This window comes from Nilaparvata lugens, chromosome 2 (assembly GCF_014356525.2).
Source record: "Nilaparvata lugens isolate BPH chromosome 2, ASM1435652v1, whole genome shotgun sequence".
NCBI lineage: Eukaryota > Metazoa > Arthropoda > Insecta > Hemiptera > Delphacidae > Nilaparvata > Nilaparvata lugens.
In genome coordinates this window covers 83,959,013-83,980,819 of record NC_052505.1, presented here as the reverse complement: position 1 = coordinate 83,980,819, position 21,807 = coordinate 83,959,013, and the positions used below count along the sequence as shown (strand labels likewise).

The 21,807-nt window shown below is 33.9% G+C and overlaps 1 protein-coding gene across 1 annotated transcript; it reads left to right on the top strand.

Annotated features, from left to right (window-relative positions):
* The first annotated feature begins 365 nt into the window (after positions 1 to 365).
* Positions 366 to 21,807, top strand: LOC111052715. Its single transcript, XM_039420230.1, is given in 7 exon segments — positions 366 to 542; positions 1,282 to 1,443; positions 6,796 to 7,043; positions 12,405 to 12,583; positions 19,178 to 19,243; positions 19,246 to 19,362; positions 21,334 to 21,807. Coding segments are annotated over 6 exon segments (864 nt in total). The 5' UTR covers positions 366 to 542; positions 1,282 to 1,362; the 3' UTR covers positions 21,507 to 21,807.

Genomic DNA, 21,807 nt, shown 5'->3' with positions numbered 1-21,807 from the left:
GATATGTATCGTTTGGATGAAATTATCATTAATCAAAATATCGATAATATCTGATACCGAAATCAGAATAAAATTAATTTTGTTGGAACGAAAATCAGTAGTTATGTTTAGTGGGTTGTAAGTAAAAAAAAAGATTATTATACAAAGAAAGATTTTAAAATCTCCATTACTCCAAGTGACACCAAGTATTGTAAATAGTACAATTGAATAAGAGTCAGTTCGATATTGCTATGCAATCGGAATCAGAATACCTAAGTAGAATATCGATATTCAAAAATCGTTCCTAACTAACCGGAAGTCATATTATTACTGATATGTTCAAAATCCATACAAGATACAACTGAAATGAATCATCGCACCATATGATTTGTAAATAAACAGCTGATCATTGACAAAATTTATACAAATGAAAATAATTTGCTCTACTTCCGTCTGCTGATTTTGTGTGCTTTGAGCATTCTCATTTTTAGATCTTTGGAACTGGTAAAGTAGGTTGTGTCTTCTAAACTACAGATGTCCAATAATTTCTGATTCCTTCAAAGGTATTCTAATTTACCATTTGTCATATTAATTTATTGTCATAGACCTTTGTATACTCATGGTTTTCAATTGTTATTTGGTTAATCAATGGCATTAGCTTACATTGTTTACCAATAATGTAATTTCAATTATATAGTGTTCAGTACATCAACCCACATGTCATATGACCCCGAAAGTTTAGGATTTAGGCAAGGAAACAAACGTCTGAATATCAGCTTTTGTGCTTTAGCCTACTATTGTAATATGCACATTCTATCAGCCTACATGTAGTTTTATCCTACTTTTTTTAAAGAAAACAATTTTACTCACCTATGTTTATATACTTTTAACGATATCGACTTTTAATTTATATGAGATAAATTGAAAAAATCAAGACGCGCTAGTCCTATTCAAAACTTGAAAATGAATATGCCATTATAATTCTTTTGAGTACCTACCTATTATAATTTACTAATATTTTCACAGAAATCACATTAGTTTGTATCAACTAATAGTTGAAAATATATAGTTGCTGATTAACTATTCTCTTGAGATAAAAACTCATGGTAACCAAGAAAGTCACAAGGCATTTTTATTTTTAATTAGTAGGTAGTTATTGTCTACAACCCTTACTACGGGCTGCCCTTACTACGGCCCATGCTTTCCAGTCGCTTGCCTAAAAGCATCAGACTCAATTCAATTTAATAAAAAAATATTTTGGAATCGAATCAATAAATTTTCAATCAAACTCTTTGTTTGCAGGTCAGTTGAGAAGTGCGGCGGTCTATGAAAGTACATGGCTCTTAATCTTACAATTTGAAAAGAATAATTCCAAATACCAACATGAAGAAGGGAATCGAGCAGGATGATGTGATAGTCATCAACACACACTCATGTCTTGCCGAACATGATTATTTTTGCAAGGTAAGAAAGTGTTGCTTGTGAACAGGTAAAGCAATATGATGTAATATGAATCTACACCGATATGTATTGTTAATCTACACCGATATGTATTGTTAATCTACACTAGTATCTAATTTAATTCATACATAATGTTTTTCTAATTCATTGAAACTATCCAAAAGAGCTCTGCACTTAGGGAAAATATAGTGATATCAACTGAACATGGCTATTACAAGTGAAGGCTCACGAGTTTTTTGAAGAGGCAAAGAGTTGGTTTTGCGCAAATAAGCTCAAGTTGAATGAGAGCAAAACCCAAGAGATGCTGTGTGCATTGACCAGAACAGCGGTTGTCAGTGCTGCTCCTGTCACCTTGCTTGGCCTCAGCGTGGACACCAAGTTGTCATGGGAACCTCACATCATCAAAGTCTGTAGAAAACTTTCTAGAGTGGTCTATTTGCTCCGGAAAATGAAATGACTTCTGAGTTCCCATAGACTGCTGATGCTGTTTCAAGCTGTGTTCAGCTGTCTTATCCAGTATGGAATACTTGTGTGGGGTCATTCAGCACATGCTAAGGACATTCTCCTGTTTTTTTCTTTCCTTGCCCTATTTCCATAGGTAAGGAAAGTATTGCTTTCCAAAAAAATTAAGGTACCCTAATTTCAAGTTTTCTATGGTTTCAAGGTCCCCTGAGTCAAAAAACATGATTTTTGGGTGTTGGTCTGTGTGTGTGTATGTCTGTGAACACGATAGCTCCATTCCTAATCAACCGATTGACTTGAAATTTTAAACTTAAGGTCCTTATACCATGAGGATCCGACAATAAGAAATTAAATTCAATTCAAAAATGACAGATAATTAGTAAAAAAACCATATTTTTCACGGTTTTCTCGAAAACGGCTCTAACGATTTTCAAATTTATACCATAGATAGCTATTTATAAGCCCTATCAACTGACATAAGTCTCATTTCTAGGAAAATTGCAGGAGCTCCGTAATATTCTTGAGAAAAATTGCGGATAATCACTAAAAAACCATGTTTTTCACGGTTTTCTCAAAAACGGCTCTAACGATTTTCTTCAAATTTATACCATGGATAGCTATTCATAAGCCCTATCAACTGACATGAGTCTCATTTCTGGGAAAATTGCAGGAGCTCCATAATATTCTTGAGAAAAATGGCGGATAATTACTAAAAAACCATGTTTTTCACGATTTTCTAAAAAATGACTTTACCGTTTTTTTTCAAATTCATACCCTGTATAGTTATTTATCAGCTCTATTAACTGGCATGAGTCTCTTTTCTGGGAAACTAATGGGGGGTCCACCCCATCCTTGAGAAATGGACTTTGTAACTTCCTTCTCGTGCATGAGGTAGGTAGGTAGAGCAGTTCATAAAAAGAACACAAATATAGTCGAGATATTTCATCTGTAGAACAGCTGTTTTGACGACTTTTAAAAAATATCGAATTTCACAATTTACACAAAGGAAAAAGTACTCTGAAAACAATTATATATACACATATACAGTAGTCTGATCGTAGTTTCAAATATGTTGCTACCAATCGTCACTATTTTATTCCCCTAAATTATTCTCCTTAAAGAATGGGGCTTACAGTTCAATGAGCGAGGAAAGTTGTGTGAGTGCGCCATATCAGATTTTTTCTTCAAAAAAAGGCACTTCGTGTGTTGTCTTATAGCAAGTTTGATGCTCACTGCCAGCCCATTTTCCAACGTCTGGGCATCCATACTGTGTATGGACTTTACATATTAGCATCACTCTTGCACGTCAAAAAACACCAGTCTATGTTCTCAAGAAGAGAGGAAGTGCACACCTACAATACTTGGGGGAGGACCAACTTGGATGTTCCGCGCCGTCGACTGTCTAGGTTTAAGGATTTTTTCCAGTGCTGGCAATCAGGATGTTCAACTGTCTGCCGCATTCAGTGACGGGGCGCTCACCTACCCTATCAAGGTGGCTCATTGGAAGGAGTTTTTATTCTTCAGAGCATTTTTTCAATGATGACTATGCTGGTCTGTGACGCCGCCATCTATGTGTAAAATACAGTTTTAATTTTTGACACGATCTATCCGGGGAACCCTGGTCATCGATCACGATATTGGATCATGGATTATTAGTGGTTTAGTGGCGGCTACTAAAGCTTTGCTTATTGACCCTTTGAAGGGTGGATCTCAGGATCGGACGCTGCTAATGTTTCTGTGAAATTTTTTCACACTAGCAGCGCGCTCGGCGTTTTTTACTACTGGCAGCTATAGTTTGTGTAAAATAGACTTGGCCCTCCATCCGAAGAAATCACAAGGTTGCCAATTCGTGTCAAATTGCAACTTTCTCAAATTTCCAATTCAACGTCAGAATTGGATGTAGAATAACATCCCCGATAGTGCTCTAAAAGTTTCAGGGTTGAAGGATTAAAAGGAAATTTAACTTCTATGATAAAATTGGAAACATTGCGAAAATTTGTTTTTCTTTTGAATATCACTCCTCTCAGAATCATGGGGCGTCGTAATACGTAATAATTTTATATCAAACTAACGGGAAGAATGTCTTCTTTCTTGTAGTGTCTGGATAATTTTTATCCGACCTATAGTTATTTTTTAATTAATGTTCGTCAATGTCGAGACATTTCAAGCAAAAAACATGAAATTTTCGACATGCTGAAATTTTTTTTTGTTTCAAAAGATAAGTAGGTGGTGTAAGCGAGAAAGTTTCTCAGAAATAATTGAAATTATTTTTTCAATAATTGTCAAAAGTAGTTGGAAGATTGTATTTTGGTCTCCAAGGAATTTTAAAGTTACGAGAGCGGCTGCATGGTATGCATTGTGTACCAAATTGTATGCTAAAAGCTGGCAATTTACGAGATATTTGACTGAATTATTTCAAACGTAAGCAGCTGACTGCCTCTAGAAAGGCTGTAATGAAACACTGCTTGGATTATTTGAGGCGAGGTTGTCATTAAAACTATTCATAATCACGTGGCTTGCTGTTGATGAATTTTTCAATCGTTCTGTATTTTGTTTTTGTTGATCCCAGCTATTGATAGCATATGGTGGCACACCATTCAGCCGCTATCCTTGACTTTGAAACTCCTGGAAGGCCAAAATACGTTCTTCCGAGTATGTTTGTCAATTGGAAAAATAATTTCAATTATTTCTGAAAAAAATTCTCGCTTTCACCACCTACTTATCTTTTGAAACAAAAAAGTTTCTAGCATGTCGAAAATTTCATGTTTTCTGCTTGAAATGTCTCGACATTGACGAACACAAACATTAATTAAAAAATAACTATAGGTCGGATAAAAATTATCCTGACACCAATAGAAAGGAGACATTCTCCGCGTTAATTTGATATAAAATTATTACGAATTACGACGTCCCTTGCTCTGAGAGGAGTGATATTCAAAAGAAAAACAAATTTATGTTTCCAATTTTATCATGAAAGTTAAATTTCCTTCAACCCTGGATCTTTTCTAGCACTACTAGTATATCGAGGATGTTATTCTATTTTTCCAATTCTGTTGTTGAATTCAAAATTTGAGGAAGTTGCAATTTTACACGATTTGGCAACCCTGTAATTTCTTCGGATGGAGGGCCAAGTCTCAACTTATTTTACACAGACTATAATAGTAGACGCCATTATTATTTATGTGTGCAATGGGGTGCTTAAATGAACTATTTAAGTGATATAATGTAGTATTAGAACGAGCTGAGCCAGTTTCTACTTGAGGCTCCAGTGATTCGTTTGTGGTTTTGTATGTTTGACGATAACTTTGGATTGCTTTAGAAATATAGGGTCGATTCTCATGATGTTTGCGCTAAAACAAGTTGAGCCGTTCTTTATGTTACCTTCATCCATTACCCAACACTTGTGGGAATGATGGCGTTATTTCACAATAAAAGTCAAAAACACTAATTTATTAAGATGGCAGCGATCAAAATAAATAACACTTTGTTAACATCTAAGGCCTTGCTCTTTGACTTACTGGCAAGTTAGCCAGATATTTTTTGAGACGGATCATCGTTTAAAAATTCATGGACATCATAATAAGCCCTGGCTCTCAAAAATCCGGTCACAACACTCGCGAACTTGCTGGTATCCAACTGTCTCACTCCTGCAGGTAGCCTGTTGAAGTAGCGGAGAGCTATAATAATAATATTTATTATTATTATTATTATTAATATATATAACAGGCTATTAAATATAATAATAATATTTATTATTATTAGCGGAGAGCTGCACTCCTGCAGCATGCCCGCAATGTGAAACCTGTTGTGCAGGTTTTAAAAATATTGTTTGAATAATCAAATATTTAATTTGTATTAAAAATAGCTTGTTAAGATTTAGCTGGCGTTACTTAACGCCATTTTCTGCACCTTGCTGAAAAATTATATTAACAGTGGTTATTAAACAAAACAGTTGAATAACTACTTGTGTAGATGCTGTTATCATTGTTTGAACTCTGATATCATTGCAAAATCAAAATCAAGTTGCGTTTTTTTCATATACAGAGTGAGGCAAAATTTTCCCATAACATTTGTCATACATGTTGAAAATTGTACAAATTTAAATAAAATTATACAGAAACAAATATTATCCCATTTGCCATACTTGTAAGACAAAATTATCCTTGTAACAGAAATATCAAGCTGTTGCCATACTTATGCCTCACTCTATAGGCCGGTTTTCGAGCTTGGAATTTAGCTAAGTTCTAGCATAGAGAAACAATAGCGTAAGTAGATATCCCATGGCATAGGGCGTTTATGTCACAACTTTTACTGTTAACTCAAGCCAATTACTGTCGAGTTTTACTGTTTTGTTGGGGTGAGAGTGTATGAACGGCACAATATGAGAGACTACCAGCGTCACACATCTTCACGGGAAAGAATTACATGGACTATCGGCTTAAGATAACAGTAAAAGTTGCGACATAATCGCGATTTACCATGGGATATCTACTTGAGCTATTGTTTCTCTATGGTTCTAGACTGGAGCTTAGACAGCTGGAGTCAGAAAATTGACCTTTTCCCTTTATTTTATTTGTGCTCAATTTTCTAGTTTTTCGAAATATAATTTAAACGTGACTATGACTACGACTAAGCCCCGTTTCAGAAAGCCAATTTTCTGACTCCAGCTGTTTAAAGTCTAGAACTTGGCCAAATCCCGAGCTGGGAAACCGTCTCTATATAATTATAACAATCGGCGTTTTGGGTCAGTCTTGTTACCCTACGTCATGAATTAGATTTTCTTGCAAATCACAATACCCTGGTTGGTGTAACCAACATTCAGTCTTAGAAAACTGGAATCATTCAAACCATCTTTTGGAAAATATCGCTCATCTGTACCGTATCTTTTTTCAGTATCCTGTAAACGATTACAATCTGATTGGCAACGACTCGGGAAGCGAGAGTGAGACAGAAGTACAGTTTAGAGACAGAGACAGCGACAGTTGCTCCACAACTTCTGTCAATAATGCAGACACTGCAAGTAACTTGGAAAGTGAGAGTGAATCGTCAAGTGACGAAAGTTCTTCTGAAAGCGAAGAAGATACAAACAAACATGTCTGGCCTTGGATGAATAAGAGTTCTGTTGGCGCTTCTTCAAATGAGTAAGTTTTCTTATTTTCAACCTATGTTGATTTTTGAAGTAGTGCCATCCTTGCACTATCAGTTCCCCTACTGATAAAAATGCAGTACGTTACGGAGAATGTAAGAGATGATGATGGAAATATTGTCTGTTGATCATGGTGAAGACACTCTACTTTTTCGACTTTTTAATGATTTTGTAGATGGAAGTAAGCAGAGGTCGTATTACTGTCGACCCTTTAGATCCTTACAATAATATTACAAAAGTAAAATACAGTACTTTCTTCTAAATATTAGTATCAGATAAATTTAGTAGCTCAGGTCTGGTGTCAGAGCTTTCGGGTCAGGACCGACTAGCAGGTAACCAGCGCTCCGCAAGGGTCTTTTTTGAAACTTGACAAAATGAAAACTTGACCTAATGCAATCTTGAAGAGTTTGAAATAGGCCTTTAACCATCCTCAGTTAATTAGGAATCTAATATGCAAAATTTCAAGTTAATCAGTCCAGTAGTTCAGATGTGATGATGCGTCAAACATAATTTTCCTATCCCGTACGTGTATAAGCCAGTTCTTTCCTTTATTATAGTATAGATGACACCACTAACAATATTATTGTTTTAAGGCAAACGGGATTGACGGCTTAACGTGCCCATCCATAACTTATCTTCCTTCTAGTACAGAAATACACCAATAATTCTACTGTATTGAATGAAAAAGACTAAGAAATTGTCAAAAACCACAGATTTATTGATACTTAGAAAGACCGGTTTCGGTTACAACACCATTGTCAATATCTGATAAACTTATTTATCAGGAGTAAACGGAGTTTATCAGAGATGACAATGGTGTAATAACCGAAACCGGTCTTTCTAAGTACAGTTCAATAAATCTGTGGTTTTTGACAATTTCTTAGTCTTTTTAATTCAATATGAATAATAATTACACAATATCAACTTCTCAACTACACAAAAGGGAAAATTCTACTCTAAATCAAAATGACAAGAGTGAGTTTTGTGTTGGGATAATGTAATATAATAAACCGTATAGAAATGAATTTGCAAAATGTGTTATCATTTCACGCCTTGATCCACACATACATTCCCATCATCATCCCTTGCTTCTCCTACTTATAATTATTATTTAGTTTGATAATTTATTTCTAGTTCCTGAACTGTAATAATTCTAGTTTAATGCAATATTTAAATATCACAGTAAACTTCAGTTTACTGCTGTAATACGATATTGGCCGTTTCCACACTTAACGATTGTTGGCCGACACCTATAATATTATCCTCCAATTAGCTTAGTACAGGGGCGCCATTTAGAGGGGGCAGGGGGGACTAGGCCCCCCCCAAGGATAAGATAATGAAAATGCGGGTCTATCAACACGAATCCTTAGAATCTCATACTGATTTAATACTTTTTCAAACAGCATTAGTATAATTCCTTCTACAGTATCAACAATGTAGCAAAATTGCCTTGAAAGTATGGCTACGGGTACGGAGTAATAAAGAATATACTTTACTCTTTAGTATAGTTGAAGCTCAAATATAGAATGGGTACAATTATTGATCAGGGCCCAATAAGTGAGTTATTGCATATAAAGTATTTAAATTTGAGAATTAACAAGTTGCAAGATGTCACAGTGAAAGTAAAAGAAAGGGCACAACAGACAATCAAAAATGTATGTACAGAGTTGGTGAGAATTATGGGAACAGCTTAATGTTTCTTTAGCTTTCTAACTGAAAGTTATTTTCCAATTAGAATATGATCCCTAATGAAATTGTCATTGTAAAAGAAAAATTTTTCTGTTTCCATGATTTTTAAGAAACCTGTTTCACTTTATTCCTACTTCACGGCCTCTCTGTGGGCCTATATTTCATGGTTCAATAACTAATAATGTGTATGTTTCTATTGATACTTCAACCACATTTGTATAAAACTGGGGAAAATGAAGTATATAATAACATCTTCGAATGTAACATTTATGAGGAAACCCCAGGACCCTCTATCCTTCCTTCCCCTCCTTCATACCTCTTGGTTTTTGCCCCCCCCCCAGCAGTTTGGTGAAATGGCGCCACTGGCTTAGTATCAGCTGTTGGTGAAGATTAGCCAATTGGAGGACAATAATAATTATTATTATGAGTGTCGGCCGATAAATTAATGTCATATCACTTTTGTGACTTCACAATTCCAATGTGAAAACAAGTATTAGTAATATGGTATTACACTTTGACACCAGTGGTGTACGCGTGCAATAGCAGCAATTTGGCTTGATGCCCAGCGATGATTCTCTGACACTAGTGATACTCGAATCTGGTGTCCTTAAAGTGAGGTCCACGTTATAATGGCAGTGTTTGATTAGCAATGGTATTGCTATACTTGTCTGTCATTCAACAAAGCGGATAGCGCTATCTCTTTCTCACTCTGCTCTGTTGACAGATCGTCTTTTAAAAATGTAGAATTAATAAATAATTAACAAAATATTTCATCTTAATTATGGAAATTCATTATGAAATTATTGAAAAATATGATTTTTTGCTTAATAAAATATGATTGATTATTTTAATGAGAATGAACCGTTAACGACATGAACCTGTATCTACCATCTATAGAAAGCATTGATTAGACAAAAGATCGGCAACGTTTTTCTCCTATATTTCTCCACTGCCATTATAACGTGGACCTCACTAAGGCTCAACTTACACTCACGCGACTCAGGTCGAGAAGAGACTCGACTCTAGTCGAGAGCATGTGTTTCCAAATGGTGACACTCAGACCAGTCGACTCTAGTCTCCGCGACGTCACCATTTGAATACACATGCTCTCGACTAGAGTCGAGTCTCTTCTCGACCTGAGTCGCCTTGTTGTGAGTTGAGCCTATAGTGTAATATACGCCTCAAGAATATTAATTTATCTGATTCATTGTTTATTTTATTGTCATGGGCACAATACGCCATATCGACAATTTTCACACAATGTTTTTTTTTGCTGAGCATAATGCCGACATGAGCTCAAAACTTGTGCGTATGTGATGTAATTGATTATGATAGATGACAATACAATGATATACGGTAATAATACAATAAATAATAATATATGTACATTATTAAGTTACAAAGGTAGCTAACATACATACATGCATCATAGAGTAATAGATTATAGTAGAGTATACAAATGATATGAACATAGCCAACACAAATAATGAATACTGTTAAATCACTATCTTAAGGTGCATTTTATTTTGCGTAAACTTCCGCAGTCGACGACGACAAGCATTGTTGACATTCATATTGTCCAAATTTCAAGTGTGCTAAAACAGCTGATCTATTTATTTGTGTTTATTATTCAAGAATCAAAACATTTCCAATAATACAATGTATGATAAAATACAATAATATGTATCAACAATTGCCATTTAAAAGTATAAACTCAATGCCTTATTACAATTAAAACATAATTAAACATAATCTAAAAGTATAAACACAACCTCCCTCATTAAAACATAATCTTTTGGGTTATTTAGGCAGATTGAAATACACCTAATCTGAGATCCTCACCCTGTCGTGGTCAACGACGGAATTCACGCACAAACGAAAACCCAGCTTAATGTAGCAAATATTGCACGTCTCATAAGTAGGTACCTTAAAGGGCCAAGTCAGACGAAGCGTTTTTTTCAGACGAGTCGGAAGGGCAGGAAGCTCTCCGATTGGCTAATTGGGTTGGCGTTAGGGAATCAGCCAATCGGAGGCTTCCTGCGCTGCTGACTCGCCTGAAAAAGCGCTTTGTGTGGCTTGGCCCTTTTAGAAGTTCTGTTGTTTTTTCAAAACTTCTTGAGATATTATCTAGTCTTACGGGTATAGGTCCTGTATCGAAATACTATACATCACACAAACATCGAGTTGAGGTCGCTGGCAGTAGCTCAATTTTTGATCAACAGTCATTGACCGAGCGAAGTGAGGTTTGAAGTGAGGAAAGATTTAAGTCGATGGTTTGGCATTTCTCTTAATGTTTAAATGTTTATATGTTGCACATTTACGGCGAAACGCGGTAATAGATTTTTATGAAATGTGACATGTATGTTCCTTTTTTAATTGCGCGTCGACAAGGTTTTTGGAAATTTTGCATTTCAAGGATAATATAAAAGGAGAAAGGAGCCTCCTTCATACGCCAATATTGGAGTAAAAATCAGACTATAGAATTATTCATCATAAATCAGCTGTCTAGTGGACTATAATACTACCCGTTCAAAAACATCGAACATCTTGAAAATGTATCTTCCCATCAACGTTAGTAGACAGTTGACTACTAGTAGTTCTGTGAACAGTAGACCTCACGCAGTATTCTCATCCACAAGTACCTGATTGAAACTATAGACCTTATGGAAATACAGCAATAGATTGGCTTCTCCACACATCTGTGTAATCACTTGTCAGCTATGATGAATAATTCTAAGTCTGATTTTTACTCTAATATTGGCGTATGAAGGAGGCTCCTTTTCCCTTTTATATTATCCTTGAAATGCGAAATTTCCAAAAACCTTGTTTATACGTCGACGCGCAATTTAAAGAGGAACATCTGTCAAATTTGATGGAATCTATTACCGCGTTTCGCCGTAAATGCGCAACATATAAACATTCAAACATTAAGAGAAATGCCAAACCGTCGACTATAGTCTACCCGACAGTTGACTATAATACTACCCGTTCAAAAACATCGAACATCTTGAAAATGTATCTTTCCATCAACGTTGTAGATAGTTGCAGCCAGACCTGATAAAAGCGCTCACACTCACATTCCGGGACGACACGTCACGGTACGATATAGGACAGAAAGCTCTATGTTTATTTAGGATTTTTTCTAGACATTTTAAATTGATAATTTTTTTATTAATTTTTGAGAAAACATAACAACAGGCCAATGTATCTTACTGAGGTCTACTGTTCACAGAACTACTAGTATTCATATATTCAATAATTCATTCATTTATATTGACTTGATTAAGGTTAAGTAGGCCTATATACTTGATGGAATCCACCCTCGTTTCTCGAGATAGGTGATAACGCTTTACTGGCGTCTAGAGTTCTAATAATCATTTTTAATGATACCAAAATCACAAATCGCAAGAATTTTTACTACAAATAAAATGTTTGAATATACAGGGATAAAATCTAGAATAATTACAAAGGCACCTCTTTTCTGGTGAATTCTACCATAGAGTAAAGATACTGTTTAAATAAGTTATCCTAGAATGCTCGTCTCTGGTTCTACCTTCGCATTCTCAAGTAAATTTTATCGGTGCATTCAGAGTAATTCTTTTCTTGTGGGCATTACTTTAACTTTTGTCACCTACATTTTCTATATTTCTTAAATTTCTTTATACAGATTAATACCTTTGAATCAATACGATGAACATGTTCTCCTGCAAGATCTTGAAACTACGGTGAAAATGGTTCCAAAAGAAAAATTAGATCGATCAGTTTATCCACTGTATTCTAAACTGAAGCTGAGACGTTTGAAGCGCTCAAGGGGTTGCAGTTATTTCAATTTTGACGATTATCTTCGTTCTACCATGAGAGGAAAAGAATGAGAAAAGGAAAAAAGAATCCTTAGCGAGGAAGCGACCAAGGTGAATATTGACTACAAATTATTCAAAGTACCTAGCTATATATTAAATAGTTTATATATTAGGAGTTTAGAAGACTTAAGACTGAGTCATCCTTTCTCTAAATTCGGAGTTTGGCGTATGAACCAATGTATTCAAAACTATCGAACAAGAATAAAGGTTTATTTTTTCAAGTTAAAAGTACGAGAATCCCGTATATTGGACTAGTTGAGCATTTACGTTTCATTCAAGAAAATCAACTGTCAATGCATGCAAAAATAGATGTGAATAAAAAGACTTCTCTCCAAATATACATATGTATTCTATATAGAATTCAATACTGAATTGATTAGGACTAATGTTAACTCATTATATTTGTTTTTTGAAATTCCTTGTATTGTACTTTGAATTATTCTATCTTCCTGTGATGAAAAGGAAGATACGATACATATTTCTACTTTGCCAAAATCCAAATTGTAATAGAGTTGGAAATAATTTAATTTATCATGCTCCAGTGATGTAAGAATATTAACAAAACTGATTCGAGACTGTTTGAGAACCATTCCGAACTGGTATCAAAACATTTTAATATATTACCTAACTAATTATATCAAACCAATTTTGAAGTTATTTCTAAATGATATGTTAATACAATTTTGATATTAGTTTTCAGACTTGTATAAGAATTCATTGAAACAATTTTAAAACAGTTGTAAACTCATTTCAAAACAATTTTAATATAATACCGAATAGATACTTTTTTTAGAATTCCATGTAGACTTGTATCTAATATTGCACAATATACTTCGAAGCTAAAATTGATAAATCTTTGATACTGCTATTAATATGTGCCTTCATATGCGACTGTCGGCCTCAGTAACTAAATTTTCGCAATAGTTTTGTAATCAATTTTATATTACCATCTCAAACTTCTCAATTGCATTTTATTTTGTAATAGTATTTTCTCATGTTGTAAAATTTGTATTGCTTTTATTATGTATTTCTAAGATGTTGTAATTTTATATTTCTGCCAATAAAACAATTTATTAATAATTAAATTAACTGATTCTAAAATTGTTTCTAACTCTTGTTGATACAATTTTGATATAAATCTTTGAACTTGTATTAAAAATTAATTGAAACAATTTCAATACAGTTGTGAACTAATATTGGAACAGTTTTAATATCAGTTCACAACTATTTTAAACTTGTATTAAAAATTAATTGAAACAATTTCAATACAGTTGTGAACTAATATTGGAACAGTTTTATATCAGTTCACAACTATTTTAAACTTGTATTAAAAATTAATTGAAACAATTTCAATACAGATGTGAACTAATATTGGAACAGTTTTAATATCAGTTCAAAACTATTTTAAACTTGTATTAAAAATTATTGAAACAATTTCAGTACAGATGTGAACTAATATTGGAACAGTTTTAAGATCAGTTCACAATTATTTTTGAACTTGTATAAAATTAATTTAAACAATTTTAATACAGTTGTAACTGATATTGGAACAGTTTTAATATAATACCAATTTGACTATATTAAAACAATTTTAAAATTGTTTTAAAACTCATTTTAATACAATTTTGATATAGCCTACCGGTAGTTTTAAAACTTATATTGAAATTGATTGAAACAATTGTAAAACATTGTAAACTCATATCAAAACAACTTTAATATAATACCAAATCAACTATATTGTACAAATTTTGAAATTGTTTGAAACTCACATTAAAGTTGTTTTAAAACCAAACTTATTGAGAAATTGTTTTAGAACATTTTATTTTGCTTTTCAACTTTTTATGCTGACTGGGATTTTCAAGAACTGGTTGATAAATGATTTATCTTCAGGTAAAATCTGGTCATTCTCCGAGGGACGGCATAGAAGAAAATACATTGCTGTCAAGAGGCGTATACCCAGACGTTGATTTTGTTTGTAGTCAATACACTAACAGGTGAGACATTTTTCATTTTATGTGTATGATAAGTTATACGGCATTTATGGTAAGTTATGTTCTAAATTAAATGGTCAAATTTCTTTCAATAACCTTGTACCTGAATAATTAATTTGACAGAATCTTGTATGTTTGTCCAAGCCTTACTAAAATCTTCTGCTTTTCAATACTTCTCTGTTATTCTAAACAAAAAGAGAATACCATTGGTTCTTATGAGAGTTTCCACATTTTGGCTACCAAGGTGTGAACTCATCCTTTAGACCCAATGGTATTCTTTATCCTGTCTAGCATAGCAGAAAATTAATAGAATTTTATTATTTGAAAGCAGGGCTTCAGTGTAATAATAAAATCCAGTTGGGTCTCAAAAAGCAGATCATACCACTGGATGGTTTTCACCCGTCGTCAGGCAGTTCAATTTTGACATATGAATGGAGCATATGCTTTACAACCGTAATATAGGCTAGGCTTAGGCGGGATGCACACCGGAGAAACGCGTTACGTGAAAAAAGTTTCAGGAAACGTGAAACGAGAGTTGCTCGCAATCGACTGATAAGATTAAGCAGGGAACGTTTCTTTTGTATGCATGCGCGAGTGAAACGGATTGCATGCAACAAGTTTCATGAAAGAGGGCTTCACGAAATGCGTTTCTCCGGTCTGCATCCCGCCTTACTATATGACTAGTAGTTCTGTGAACAGTAGACCTCGCAGTATTCTCATCCACAAGTACCTGATTGAAACTATAGACCTTATGGAAATACAGAAATAGACTGGATTCTCCACACATCTGTGTAATCACTTGTCAGCTGATTTATGATGAATAATTCTATAGTCTGATTTTTACTCTAATATTGGCGTATGAAGGAGGCTCCTTTTTCCTTTTATATTATCCTTCAAATGCAAAATTTCAAAAAAACCTTGTATATACGTCGACGCGCAATTCAAAAAGGAACATACCTGTCAAATTTCATGAAAATCTATTACCGCGTTTCGCCGTAAATGCGCAACATATACACATTTAAACATTAAGAGGAATGCCAAAACGTCGACTTGAATCTTAGACCTCACTTCGCTCGGTCAATAATATAGTGTAAAAAAGTATATGACAGTATAGTTTAAAATAATAGTGTAGGTTGACTTGAACGATAATTATAGAAAATAATAATGAATTTTAAAATAATTTGAAAAAATGAATACGGTAGGACCTGTATTTTGAATTGATTCTCCAATCTTCACGCATATTCATGCATTTATATTGATTCAATCAATCTCTTTATTCAAGACATACAATGTATATTGTTCATGAATGCGTCATCTCATTAAAAAATACTTCTAATCTTAACATAAAACTAGAAAGATAGAAAGAAACACAAACAAAAAAGGAGGACAACAATAACAAACAAGGTAGGTAAGATCCCTAATGCCCACGGTATAGTGAGGTCCACCTTATAATGACAGTAATTGATAAACTTTGATGTTGCTATCCTTGTCTATCATTCGACAAAGCAGGTAGTACTATCCTTTTCTAGCTCCGCAACGATGCCAAATCTGTTTTTGACAGTGTAGAAATATAATTAATTAAGACAGAGAAACGGCCACGCTGTTCTTCTATCTTCATCCACTGCCATTATAACGTGGACCTTACTATAGAATTCTTCAAAACTATAAGTTTCTAACTCTATCAGGTACTTTTTCAACTCGATTTTGAATCTTGCCCTATCCGTTTTGCTTCTGATGCTACTCGGGAGGTACCTCATGAATTTCATTCCCATTTATGTTGGACTTTGTTAAAATTTTTCTCTCCTATGTTCCATTATAATGAAATCATTTCTATATCTTGTATGGTAATCGTGAACATTTGATTGCCTATTGAATGAGTGCTCGATATTTTTTACATGTAAAATTGTTTTGTAGATGTAAAGGCCATACACAGTCATAAATCCTAGCTTCTTAAAAAGTGACCTACATGACTGTTGATTATTATTAATATTCAAAATTATTCTTACCGATTCTTTTTGTAGTTTTAGTATCTATTTTGTTTAGATTAGCTAAACTTGTCCCTCCATATACTTCAATTCCATATGAAATGTGTGCGTGTATAGTGGCAAAATAAGCTGATTTTAAAGTTACTGTGTTGCATATGGGTTCCAGCCTTCTAAGTGCATAAATTCCTGGATTAATAACACATAACATGTAGTTATATTGATTAGATTACTGTTATTGTTATACTAACTGTTATCCTGATATAAATTATTTTTGTACTTTAATTATTTGTTATAGATATTTTTTCTTGAAATAATTTCGTTTATATTTGGTATTCAACCTGTTTCAGAACATTGAAACCGTTCATCTGGCGCGATACCTCATGTAGGCCTCCTTATCTGAAAGTACTACATGAATTAAAAAGTAAAAGAGGTGTTGAGACTGATCCAAGCAATTCTGATTTCATATCAAGAGACTCCATCGATTACAGTTATTTGAAACCTCAACATATTCAAACAATCAATAACCTGTGTTGTCGCTATTTTTGGCCTGGAATTAATGGTAAGCAGTTGTCAAATATTTCCAATAATTACTAGTAGTTCTGTGAACAGTAGACCTCACGCAGTATTCTCATCCACAAGTACCTGATTGAAACTATAGACCTTATGGAAATAAAGCAATAGACTGGCTTCTCCACACATCTGTGTAATCACTTGTCAGCTGATTTATGATGAATAATTCTATAGTCTGATTTTTACTCTAATATTGGCGTATAAAGGAGGCTCCTTTTTCCTTTTATACTAGTAGTTCTGTGAACAGTAGACCTCACGCAGTATTCTCATCCACAAGTACCTGATTGAAACTATAGACCTTATGGAAATACAGCAATAGACTGGTTTCTCCACACATCTGTGTAATCACTTGTCAGCTGATTTATGATGAATAATTCTATAGTCTGATTTTTACTCTAATATTGGCGTATGAAGGAGGCTACTTTTTCCTTTTATATTATCCTTGAAATGCAAAATTTCCAAAAACCTTGTATATACGTCGACGCGCAATTGAAAAAGGAACATACCTGTCAAATCATGAAAATCTATTACCGCGTTTCGCCGTAAATGGCGCAACATATAAACATTTAAACATTAAGAGAAATGCCAAACCGCCGACTTGAATCTTAGACCTCACTTCGCTCGGTCAACTAGAGTTTGTAAACGTAATCTGATAGTTAATTCGACTACTTGTGATCAAAGAAACATTCAAGGACATGTGTATCCTATCGTATTGAGAGTTCTATGCGTATGGGAAGGAAATAAAAATTTAGGTATATCTCACAAAAACTATCCAATTACTCGAGTATTCAGAATGTATTTCAACCTCCAGTAACTCAAAATGCTGTATGTCTATTGGATAGAGCCTCAAATTATCGACAATAATTGTTAAATTTTATGATTATCATTCGGTTATGTTTGATAAATATATCAAATTGAAGCTAGAGATAAATCTGGGATCCATCCTAAAATGTGGATGTACAATAAATTTACAACCATTGGCTAGTTCCACTAGTGAATTCAAATAAACTGTTCCGTTAAAGTTCATAGGTGAAAAAGTAACTTGTGTTTTTTGAGAAACAGACTCAAAATTTCAAGTTCTAGATTACATGAGAAAAACTTATAGAATATTATTATTAAACGAAATTCCAATTAAATGCTGTAAATCACCTGGAAGATTTCTGCTACTGCAAATATTGACAACATGGTGAACAGCTATATGGAAATTCGATGAGCGCTACTATACAAAAAACATTTGTCAGCCCGGGAATCGAAACCAGTACCTCCTAATTGCCGGTCAGGAATGCTTACCGTAACACCAAACTGACAATCTCTGGATAGCAGCGCTCATTTTATACAAAGCCATAGCGGCCAGCCAGTCTACAGATGGAAATAAATTGGAAGTTTGTCCAAATGCCAATTAATGAATAATTATTATTAAACGAAATTCCAATTAAATGCTGTAGATCACCCCGAAGACTTCTGCTACTGCAAATATTGACAACATGGTAAACAGCTATATGGAAATTCGATGAGCGCTACTATACAAAAATCATTTGTCAAGGGCAAATCATTTGTCATATTCCCGGGCTGGCAAATGATTTTTGTTTAGTAGCACTCATCGAATTTCCATATAGCTGTTTACCATGTTGAAAATATTTGCAGTAGCAGAAGTCTTCGGGGTGATTTACAGTATTTAATTGAAATTTAGTTTAATAATAATTATTTATTAATTAGCATTTGGACAAATGCAACTTCCAATTTATTTCCATCTGAAAACTTATCGGCTACAATGGGCAACTTGCAAGTACAGAATATATTTATTCTTCTTGACAGTAAACTATTCCTATTTTATAAGTGCAGACCTTTTTAACTACCTATTTGTAAGTGCATGGCATTCATTTATGAGTTCATGAATTACTGTATTTAAATAGTTTTTTCAGTCTAATAATATACGTTTTATAATCGAGCTAAGCAATATTCCAGTTATTATTAGTTATAATTATTTTTATTATCAATTTAATTATTTTTGTAAATATTATTTTCTGTTTTCAGTGACAGACTCCTTGCAGTATCCTGATTTTAGTTGCGTTGCTCTGTACAAGAAACTGATTGTTGGATTTGCTTTCTGGAGCCTGATTTCTCAGCGACTGAAACGTATCTCACGTTTCTATTTACAAGACCACAGTGGCGAGGGGCAGGAATTGCTACATTCATGATCTACCATTTGATAAATGTAAGCTAAATGCGCCTCATGTAAGATTAATTGTTTATAATATTATATTTAGTGAAAAGTGAATTATGAAATCATATTTTAAATTATAATTACTAGTAGTTCTGCGAACAGTAGACCTCGCTCATGAATAGCCTACAACTTTCAAACTAATGAGAAGGGCCATTAAGAAAGTACAGTATATTGTGAAGATTTATCCAAGACATCTATTATTTTCTCCTTTGAAAGTGCTAAATATAGGAACCCATAGTCGAGTTACTTGATCCTGAGAAAATATAGTACAATTAATCCTTTGATTAATTGTCAGGAAAATAATCTAGTACACTCTAGACATTTTTTCCTATTTCGTGTGACAAGGGTACTTCCCAAAACAGGAGTTAACCCTCGGATAAGTGCCGTCACCGACAGGAGGCTGGTATAACCATCACACGTATATTGTTTCCAGGGACACCGGACTTATAAATGTCTCTCAAGGAGGTACCTTCATATCGTCCCCATATTTACAATATTACAAATTTTCTAACAATTAATTATAAGAAATCGGTCAACTGACAGAAAAATGGAATATGCAGTAGGCAATTTAGACCATGAATCGTCTCACCGACGATAGTGAGACGGAAATGATTCTAAATAACATGGGTATGTTGGTGACAATGACAGGAGGTTGTGCTAATAATGTTTTTCATGAAAAGTGGATTCAATGTTATGGCGGCTTGTTATGCCTATGCAGAATGTTTATGCTCACAAGTCGGTTTCCGATCTCATACTAAAACGAAAACAAGAGCTAACTGAGCTGTGATGTCTCCGGCCGGTACGGTAGGTCTAGAAACTATTCATCTATGAAACAGGGAAATATCGTGTTGAAAAGGGAAGAAATGGTACAATCAAGTAAGAAGTTTTCTTCAATTAATAAATACAGTATGATTTGGAGCGGCTCAGACGTTCCAAGGTTCACCGCTGACAACCTCTTGTCCTCTATCGATAGCATTCCAACAATAGCATTAATTCAATACAGCACATTTTAGAGCGGCACAATTTATATTAAAACCAGAGGTTTTATCAAAAATCGTTACCATACGTTCTGCGCCTTGTTTCAAAGAGCTTGTATACCAAATTTCATCCAAATCGGTCTGTAACTGCGGTACAAACAAACAAACAAACAGACAAAAGCCGATCGAGTCGAAACTAAGACCTCAGCTTCGCTTCGGTCAATTATTGATTAAAAGAGAATGATGAGAGTTATTCAGTTCAAATTGGTAAGTGTTCATTTGTACCCACACACTCAAGTCAACATGGCAAAACGAATAATGGAAAATTTGAAAAACTCTTTTGAGATCAACTTGTATTCCAGCAGTTTCTGAAATCTTGAATAAAACAATAATTTCAAAAATAGCATGTACTCGATAATGAGTTACCTCCGAATTGACTCAAGTAGCATTTCGTCAAAAATATATTCATAAACTCAACTTTAAATCAAAAATCAACAAATTCCCATATAAATTGAGTTGGATGACAAAATTAGTAAAATTAAAATGCTATTAGGCTAGTTATACATTGAAATTATCAAGTATACGATCTGAGAATACGGGAGTATTTAATAATAAAATACTGAAGTATTGAATGAAAAAGACTAAGAAATTGTCAAAAAACCACAGATTTATTGAAGTTAGAAAGGCCGGTTTCGGTTATTACATAATTTTTTTCAGAGATTGACAATGGTGTAATAACCGAAACCGGACATTCCAAGTATCAATAAATCTATGGTTTTTTGACAACTTCTTAGTCTTTTTCATTTAATATGAATAATGCCACAATATCAACTTCTCAACTACACAAAAAGTGAAAATACTGAAGAGTTGTTCAGACCCAAATTCTCCAATTCAATCGTTTACAAATATGATTTTTCATTTTTGTTTTGATAACTATTGTTTGTTTAATTATCATAATGTACCTAATATTTGTCTCTGTTCAATTTCAGACATGTGGGGGAAAGACATCACTCTACATGTGGCTGCAGATAATCCGGCAGTTATTCTATATCAGAAATTCGGTTTTAAAGTTGAACAGTTTATTCAAAACTTCTACGATAAGTACATTCCCATTGATAATCAAGGCTGTAAGCACGCTCTGTTTTTACGACTCAGTAGGTGATGGCCTTCATAAAATATTGATCAATGAGTTGGCTTATTAGACTTTTGGAGCTTGAATTAGTATAGAAGTAGCTGTATTACAAGAGATGATAATAGCGGTTTGGTAAAAAACTAATTTATAATACTATACCTATGATAACTGCAGAACTTGGTTCAATAAGTATTATAGTGAAACGGACACTAGATTTAGATTTTTAGATGTGAGACAACTAATTTATTGAAATTACACCAATTGAGTGCATAGATAGGTTGAATATTACATTGTTGTTAAACGTCATTTTGGCGGAATAAACATTTTTAGA